This window comes from Electrophorus electricus, chromosome 21, assembly GCF_041902795.1.
Source record: "Electrophorus electricus isolate QZ-2024a chromosome 21, ASM4190279v1, whole genome shotgun sequence".
NCBI lineage: Eukaryota > Metazoa > Chordata > Actinopteri > Gymnotiformes > Gymnotidae > Electrophorus > Electrophorus electricus.
This window is the reverse complement of record NC_137517.1, coordinates 4,296,436-4,305,856: the sequence shown is the minus strand read 5'-3', so window position 1 is coordinate 4,305,856 and position 9,421 is coordinate 4,296,436. Positions and strand designations below refer to the sequence as shown.

The 9,421-nt window shown below is 41.9% G+C and overlaps 1 protein-coding gene across 2 annotated transcripts; it reads right to left on the bottom strand.

Annotated features, from left to right (window-relative positions):
- Positions 1-2,537: 2,537 nt before the first annotated feature.
- sdf4 (stromal cell derived factor 4) lies at positions 2,538-9,303 on the bottom strand. Of its 2 annotated transcripts, none has more exons than XM_081704560.1 (8): positions 9,270-9,303; positions 8,492-8,771; positions 7,761-8,093; positions 7,321-7,457; positions 6,764-6,877; positions 4,839-4,997; positions 4,369-4,544; positions 2,538-4,229 (listed from the first exon to the last, which is right to left on the bottom strand). In XM_081704560.1, exons 1-8 carry the CDS (start codon positions 9,286-9,288, stop codon positions 4,053-4,055), a joined length of 1,395 nt encoding a protein of 464 aa, XP_081560686.1. In that variant the 5' UTR covers positions 9,289-9,303; the 3' UTR covers positions 2,538-4,052. The 2 variants fall into 2 exon arrangements, with proteins under 2 accessions (XP_081560686.1, XP_026867754.3); XM_027011953.3 differs by lacking the exon at positions 9,270-9,303 and adding an exon at positions 9,185-9,269.
- Positions 9,304-9,421: the final 118 nt, after the last annotated feature.

The following is a 9,421-nucleotide window of genomic DNA, read 5'->3' as shown; positions in this document are numbered from 1 at the left end:
GTTTTTGTTTTTTTGGGAGGGTATGTTGGAGGACATGAATCAGTTGTAATTTCTGTCTTCAAAACAAATCAAAACAAAACACTGATTGGGTCTTTAATGAAAGCCCCACTAGGATGTACTGCCTTACCTCTCTCTGTGGCTTCATGGCATTGTAGACTTCCACGATCTCCCGTCTCTTCTGGAGAAGATGAAAGTGTGGTGCCAGTGTCTCATATGGAGTAGAGGTGGTCTTTCTGTCAACATAGCGAGCTGATGTATGTCAAATGGACAAATTCTTCAAAAAGGTCCTTAGAAGTTAAAAGTCCATAAAAGATTGGGAGGCAGATACAATGTTTCTCCTCACAACATGAAAAAAAAAAATCCTTCATGACTCAGTAAGGAATCTGAAATCTGAATTTCAATTTCAGTCTGAAGCAGCACATTGCTGTTCTAATATGCCAGTAATAACAAAATGGGAAACCACCAGAAAAACCTTCTTGACAGTATATGCAATTTCTGTCCCCAATAAAAATGAAAAAAGAGATTTTTTATTATATACCGAGTACAGTAATTTCTACAGAGGTCCCAGAAAACCTAAAAGAGTTAACTGGGTGTACCCCATGTTCCTGTGTCATATACTGGACCTGTGCCATTTTCAGCGCTCGTCAACCAGAGAGAAGAATTCAGAGAATAGAATCAGAGTGCAGAGAGACAGAGAGATTCAAACTATACAAGACAAAAGGCTGATGAGGCAGCCTTGTTAATACTGCTACTACTTACCTCAACTGCTTATGGAGGTTTTCCCTAAAGTAGCTCTTAAAGTAGTCAGACAGATTCAAAGACATTCTCTTAACAGGTTTATAAAACTGTACTTTGTGCATTTAAATATATATGTACATTTTTGTTAGCATAGTCTGATGTAGTTTAACTTGTAAGCAAACTGTTTATTTTTATTTTTATTTTTTTTTACATTCTGGAAAACAAGTCGTCTCATAGCAACAGCTTTGACACTTAGAATGTACCGTGCATTCATGCCAGAAATAAAACACATGCTGATGCTGACGTAAGATAAATCTAGACTCAGTTTTGTAACAACCATGATTTCATTCAGGTGGCTGCATACATTTGGAATTTAAAATGCTGATTACTCATCTTTCTATACATGATCTGAACTGAATCACGGCCTTGCTCAGCGTCTCCAGTGCTCCAAGAGAATGTTATGGGTGCGTATTTACAGAGAATCTAAGACTCCTGAACTAGTCTTCAGATGTCCATAAAGATCTGCTGCATGGTTTTAAATATTTTAAATAATGCAGTAAATTTCTATATTACAGGTTTACCTTTGACACAAACACCTGGATATGGCATAAGTGTATTATCTTGCACCTGTCTAACTTCATGGGGTGGCACCCACCTACATCTTTATGAGTTTCTTGGACATCGCATTCCAACCCCGTGGGCATTAATATACAGCTGCCTCTCACACGTGCTTGTGACAGCATTGGCTCTTCTTGGAAGACTCTGGAGTGTGTGGGAATTTAATTATTTTTTTTGTTGTGCCCATTTAGTCAAGAGTGTTTGTGAGGTCTGGCTCACAATCGATGTTCCAGTTTATCCCAGAGGTGCACAGTGGGGCTGAGGTCAAAGCTCTCCGCAGGTCATTGGAGTTCCTCCACCCAAAACTCATCAAACTGTGTCTTTGTGGCCCTCCCTTTGCACACAGGGGCAGTTATGTGGAAACAGGAAAGTACATTCTTCAAACTGCTGTCTCAAAACTGGAAGCATATAATTGTCCGAAATGTCTTTGTATACCGTAACAGTAACACTATCCTTCATTGATGCTAATGGGCCTAGGCCAAACCTTAAAAAACAGACCAATTATCCTTCCTCTGCTGAAACGTACAGTTAGCACTATGCGTTCTGGTAGGCTGCATTCTCCTGGCCTCCGCCAAACCTAGCTTTGTCTGTCAAGACTGCTAGAGAGCATATTTATCAATTTATCACTCCAGAGAATCTGTCCGCTGCACTGGAGTCCAGCAGTAGCGCACTTTTCCACCCCTCCAGCCAAGTTTGGTCTTAGGCTTGCGTATGTCTGCTCAGCCATCGAAACCCATTTCATCAAGCTCTCTGTAGTGATTGAGCATCAGATGGTAGGCGAGTCTTGAGCACTGTGCACTTCAGCGTTCGACAGCCCTGCTCTGCGAGTTTGTGTGGTCTACAGCTAGGGGTCGAGCGGTCACTGTACATGTAATACTTCCATTTCACAACAGCAGCACTTATGGTTGACCAGGCCAGAAAGTTTCTAAAGTACCATTTTTTAAAGTAACAGTGCTTTAGAGTGTGACCCACCCCTTTTCCATTGTTAGTCAATGAAGATCGCACGGTTAATTTATAATGCTTGAGCGGGCATGTGTGTAGTAGAAACGCCTGAATTCAATAATTAGGTCAAGAATGCTGCAATTGGAAGAATTCTGAAATAGGTCAAAAATAATTACAATTGGAAAACGCATTCAGTGTTAAAAGAAAGATACACTTCGGCAAAAAAAAAAAAAAAAACACACAATTGCATTGTTTAATGCATAAATTGCAATACAATGAATTTCAGAGCTTCAAAATATGCAGCAATGTGAAATAAAGTATGGGCACACGGCTCAGTCAAATGCCTTTAAATCTAGCATTTCCACAGGATGAGGGCGTTATACTGTAGGTCAGCATACTGTACATAGATGGTGTTGTCAAATGGTATCATGCACAAGGAGGTAATACATTAGCCATGAAAGCACACAGCATGGGGACAGAATCAGACACAAAGCAAAGTAGTTCTTAGCAAAGCACCTCTCAGTTTGTTCAATTCACACTTATATGACACTCTCCTTGGAAAAATAAAAATATTTCCAACTACATACTCTAATTTTACACAGCAAGTACTGAAAAAAGCAAGGCCAAATGTTGCCTTTAAAAGTCAGAAGGCTAGTCCATGCACATAATTTTATTTTTAAAATTGGACATTAGATGAGTGTCATTTTAAAAGGAAGAATGGAAAACCTAAGACAGTACTGTGTTTAACATTCTGTCAGGGACTGTAAGAGACTTACTACAAACACTACGAATTGCCTGGAAATGAACAAATTAGAAATCACTAAATTGTCTCAGACCCCACTTTGTTTTATATATCTCTGTAAAATAAGAATGGCAGTCTCTGTGACAAACTAGTTAAGGGACGTCTTGATAAATCTCTCTGTAACAAATGTGCAAACAGTAATATTGGTCAAACAAGGTTGAAAATATTTCTCCCCAGTTATGAAAATGCACGTATTGTCTATTTACTAACTACATTACTAGGCATCTTGAGTGGTGTGCATAAATCAAATTTATGATCTATAAATACTATTATTATTATTATATTTATTTATTTATTTTTTACACACCTTGTTTTAACATTACGTTTCATTTTTTGTACGCCCTTGAACTCAGATGTCCTCAGTTCAAGATGCAAATCTTGGTGAAGCCACTAATTTTAGTACATCTCCAAAACCCCTGGGTGAGAGTCAAATTTGTATACATTATGCCATTTCCAAAGAACATTATTATTTACATTATTTAGTCATTTCTTTTATTCCACCTCCATGTATAAGGTAAACAAAAGATATAGCTCAAAGCAATTATTTCCTCCCTAAACTCCTCATATACATACATATCTCTAAATATCAAATATCACTCCAACGATTCATGAAAGTGACACAGTGTCTAGAATGCACTAAAAAGCCATGGAACACAGGGCTTGAGAAAGTGGAGCTCTAGAGGAAGGCAAGAGCTGCATGAAATTAGGAATACCAGAATCCTCCAAATAATCTATGTTGGAGACAACAGAAAGGCTGAGCATGCAACATTCCAGATATCCCTTCAAAACAACCCAACACACAGGCGCTCTAACATTCCCCTATACACCAACCCAAACCCTGGCTAGAAGAAACGTACCCAATCCACTGCAAACATATACTTATATCTGCCTGTTTGGATGGAAGAGGATGTTTGCTTGTTTGCTTGCTTTCGAGGGTCTGAGGGAAAGTGTCCTAGAACTCCTCGTGTACATTGCGGGCGTAGTCCATGAGCTTGCTCCCGGTGAAGTACTCGCTGTATTTGAGGATCTCCTCCAGTTCTAGGCTGTGGTTCTGGTTCTCGTCAGCCACTGCAATCATCTGCTTGGCCTCGTTCAGGGCATTGTACTCGTTCATGGGATCCATGTACTCCTGTAGGACAGAAAACACAAAATGGATGCCGGTTGGGGGAAGAACATGGCACAGAGAGGCATGAAGAGGGGCCTGAGCTCTGCCAGGAGGGAGAGGGAGGGGACCCCCCAAAAAAACAAAACAAAAAACGCAGACCCACCTCAAGCTCTTCCATGGTGACAATGCCATTATGGTTTGTGTCAATAACCTCCTCGAACTCCTTTTTCCTCTCACGGACCCAGTCATCATCGATGTCCTGAGCTTGCTGGTTCTCCACCGTTCCCATGGGCAAGGAGATGAACTCGGACAGGGTCAGTTCCTTATTCCCATCTTGATCTGCCAAAATCCATTAATTAAAAAGACAGAAGTTGAGGAACAGTGAGTGTGCGTCAGTCTGAAGCAGAACCACAACTAAAATAGCGATGGAGTTTGCGGACCTGACTGAAAGCAGGCAAAGTACTAGGTAACATGTCTCATTAAACTTTTATTGGAAAAACATGCCGCAAAAGGACAGGAACCTGAATGCCGGAGGGAGGGAGGGAGGGAGAGAGAGAGAGAGAGAGAGAGAGAGAGCGAGAGCGAGAGAGCGAGAGAGAGAGAGAGAGACACACACACACACACACACTTTACCCAGATCTCGGATGATCTCCTTCACCATGTACTTCAGCATGCCTCTGCTGTGCTCTGGGTGTAGGAAGGACAGGAACTCCTCCTCGTTCAGCAGCTGGTCTGCTGGAGGGTTATCTGCCTGGAACCAGCGGTCCTTCAGACTCTCCAGCACTTCCTGGGCTGCAGACAGGACCAAAAGTCACAGCATCACACGGGCAGACCACAAAATGTCCACCGCAATCATCTTAAAAGACCCTCCTCAAACACTAAGCCAACTAACCTAACTCACTATCCGTTTATTAGTGCTGGGCGATTTCCCGAATAATTTGTTTTAATCAAATTAAATGTTTTGACACGATTTTCAAAATGTGATAAGTGAGACAATGGAGAGGAAAGAAACAGGCAGCAGTTTACAGTGAAAAGAGCAAAATATGGAAACATCATTACAGTGATACCATAACATGAAACAAGTGGAGGCCGGACACACGTGCAGTAAGGAGCAGTGATGTGAGAGCAAATCTATTCTCGTTAGACAGAGATGCAAACAGTTCATGGCGAAGATAGAAAAAAACGGGACAAGAGGTGTCTCTCATAACTAACTGCTGCCTCGTTGATTCCCGTCCTACGTCCTCCAAGCTATGACCAGGAAATCAATCACACGCTGCCATCTCTAAGGATGTATCTGTTCTCTCAATGCTCTTCCTTGAATTGAGGAGGCTTTTAGAATGAGGAAATTCAGGTCTAAAAGCCGTTGGCGGCAGAAACATTTCTTTCAACTTTTTGTTCAGTATTTCATGCTGATGTAATACTTGTTTAGTTTTGATTTTCACGTTCAATGTCGTGCACGTTCGTAACTGCACAGATTCAGAAAATCCTTCTGAACCTCATTTCACATACTTGTGTTTTCAGACTAAATAAACCATCATGGCGGCACGTTTATGGATGCAACAGAACCGTAGGGTTGGTGTGTGATTAAAATAACACCTTTGGTTATCTGCAGAAGTCCAGCCACAGATGATGAGCCGTGCATGACCTTCAGTAAGTGATCACGCATGAAAGTGAAAGAGAGTGAACAAGGATGTCTCAATTTGTAAATCCGTTTAGCATCGATTCCTCCAACCCTGCATCTTTTCCTCATATCCGTTGCTCGTTTCCTCAGAGGGAGCATTCAAGATGCAAGGAAATGAGCACGAACGATTAAAGTTACGAGATGGATCCGAGGGCAGCAACAGAAATGAAACTAAAATAACAGCCCTTAGCACCTTGGGAACTGAGACGCTAAATAGGTAAACAGTGACGGATATGGAATTGGTCTGGCTTCGGAAAGTCACATGTGGTAAAAGTGTTTCGCAACCAAAAGTAGCAGCATGACAAACACGAGCTGCCCTTCAATGACCCAATGCTAAAAGACAGCTTTTAAGCAGCTTTATTTCTATTGAGCTCCGAGTTGAAGAAATTACTGATGTAGTGGCATTTCACATCAGGAAAAGCCATCAAGAAAGGTATTTTTGAAAGGATACAGCTTAAAATTTTTTTTAAAAAAATTAAGAAATTTGCATTCATACATACTTACATTGAATCCATACTTGCACAATTTTGTTGTACATGCACAATTGAGTCTGTTGATTATTTTCATTACCTGACTGCTATACATTGCATTGCTTATTTTTGTGGAATTCTAATTTAAAAAAAATAAAAAAAAGTTTGCATATATCGTGCAATTTTCTAATTGCATCATTTAAGGACTAAAACAAAAATCATAATCAAGAATCCTTCATGAGTTTGAAAAAATTAATTAGAAATTTGATGTATAATTTTTGTGCAGTGTGCACACAGCCCTTTTGAATATCTGTATCTCGTCTGGCGATGGATAATGCAAAGGCCAATGCATACATCTAGGTGTAGTTGCCGAATAGCCTACAAATCACCTGTTAGGTTTCACTTACTTTCCTCGTCCACTTTGAGTTCTTCATTATTCTTTATCTTCTCAGCCACTTCCTTCTCATTGAAGCCCTTGCTGGCCAAAAACTTCACCCGGTATTCATCCCATGTCACATGTCCTGAGAAAGCACAATTTGAGTGGATAAAGCCGAAAGGCCAGGGATCTGTTTTGAACAAGTGGTATTTTAAGAGTACATTCCCAACCACTGCAATGACGCCAGTATCAGCATACCAAAAATCCAAAGAAGGGTGTGGGTGGGTGGGGACTGGAGCATTCTGATCGAGTGACCCAGTACTGACATCAGAAATGTACCTCTGTGTTAACTGGTAGCATGTTAGAGGACGCGTTATAGGGGGACACATTCACAGCAAAACCATACGCATTTCCATGGGTAAACAGCGTGTCCACTGACTAATGTACATCTGATAGCCCAAGAAGAGAGACTGCATAAAACTGAGTCAGTTCACTGGAACTGAAACAAAAAACATATGGCTACATGCTTGTCCCATTTAAAAGTCTGACATTTATTCCATATAATGCAACTTAAACAGTTCAAGCTACCGTCTCCATCTGGGTCCACAGCACGGAAGCTGAGCTTGTTCTCCCTCACAGCCTCCTGGAAGTGCTCTTCTGTCTTCTCCATGATCCAGCGCTGCATCTCCTTAGCGCTCACACTATTGTCTTTATTAAAGTCAACTCTGTAAACAGATCAGGAGTATGTTTACATGAGTAAGACATCATAAGTGAACACCATTGAATGCAAGAAGACCAAATTGTGCATGGGAGCTGTGGCTATTACTGTCACAGGCAGAGCAATTCCTTCTTCTGAAGATGACAAATGCCATCAGACACTGTCGCATAATGACTAAAAACTAATCGTTCTGAATTTATAATACTTTTGTAGCTTTTAATTTACCTGCACTTTGACCAAAATGTCCTGCCTCTGCAAAACGTAAGCAAAAACAAACAAGTGGAACACACACAAACCGAGCATAACCTACTTGTTAAAAATTTCAACCAGTTTTCTGCGACTCTTCTTGGGCTCCGAGTCTTCCTCAAACTCTTCCAGCTCTTTCCCCAAGAACACTTCTTGGTGAAAGTCCTTATTGAGGTGGCCGTCCATCTCCATCTTCACGCCGTTTAAATGGTCCTGTGGAAGGATCTCGTTGTCCTCTCTGCTGCTTGGGTTTTTGTCCTTATGGGCCGACATGTTCGCAGGTCGTCCGTCCACGGCCAACAGGATCCCGAGCAGGATCCCGAAGGACGCGGCACGGAGGTGTCCGGCCCGGGGTCTTCTCCTACTGGACATGACCTCCAGCTTACGGTGGACAATACTGTCAAACACAGAGGTGACACTTCAAGGGGCCACTGAACCTGCCATTTTGTGGCTTCACCGCAAAACGACTTAGTCAGGAAACGGACCAGCTAACCTAGCTAACCAACCTAGCCTGCTATCTCTGACAGCCTGTGACAGACAATTTATCGCTATTTGACGTTATGCGGAGACATATCATACTGGCTAACGTTAACTAATAATCGCACTAGCTAGGCAGACAGGAGGTTAAAGGATAAGGGTTTGTGTAGCTGGAAGGCAGGCAGGCAGGCAGCTAGTCAGCTAAGCGACCGTAGCTTGCACATTGAAAAGCTGCTTCAATAAAACCGTTTTTTGGTCATAAATGACGTTAAAAAAACTAGCCGTTTGTACTGAACAAAAACACACCCGATCACCCACCTGTCCGGGAGAACAGTGTTCCGAAAACCGCACCAGAAACGCTCCGTTAGAGGAGCGGTTACAGGGCGCACAGTTCCTGTACACGTGGCCAGCGGACGGTCCACCTTCTCTCCGCCAAAACGGCGTCCGTACGTCGGGATGCGCGGAGGCCCGTCGCGACCTACACGGCGGTACGCGGGGTCGCTACTCTGCTCAGGAAAACACACGACGGTGCCGTGCCAAGGAGTTTTATGCAGTCTTCTTCTGCTTTGGTTTACCACGCTAAGGCGAACGCCGCCACCTATAGTGCCACAACCGCAATGTCACAAAACGCCCTGGAATATGAACTTTCAGTTTGTCTGGGTTTGCTCTGCATGTTTCCTGCTATTGATATCCAAAGATGTGGGCAGATTCTGTGAACTGGTATGATTTACTTAATAATAAACAACAGAATGCCAAATATGAAATCTTTTATGTTTAATTTAAATAATGTTTGTTAGACCCTGTTTCTTTCACCCTACCATTACATGAAATGCACAAAATAAGCTTCAAAGTTAGATAAAATGGTGAGAGATTAATCTTTTTAAAAAATACTTTGACTACATATAACGTTACTGCATCATTTAAATGAAACATATTATACTGATTTTAAAATCTCTTACACTGATCCTATTGAAAACCTAATGATAGAAAATCTCAAATAATGGAATTTACTTCCTCTCTCCTGTTCCCATGACCAGGGGCCCTGTGAGGGATTTTCATGGGGGTCCCCATGAAAAGACATACCGTCGGTCCTCACCATCTAATAGTCTAATCATAATGTAGTCCTTGTCAGCCACAGGCCACCAGTATCGTTGTAACCTCTCCCTCGTCCTACACACCCCACCGTCCACGACGTGTTATTGACCCATCAGTAAAACACGGCACACATTAAAATGGGATGACCAAGTC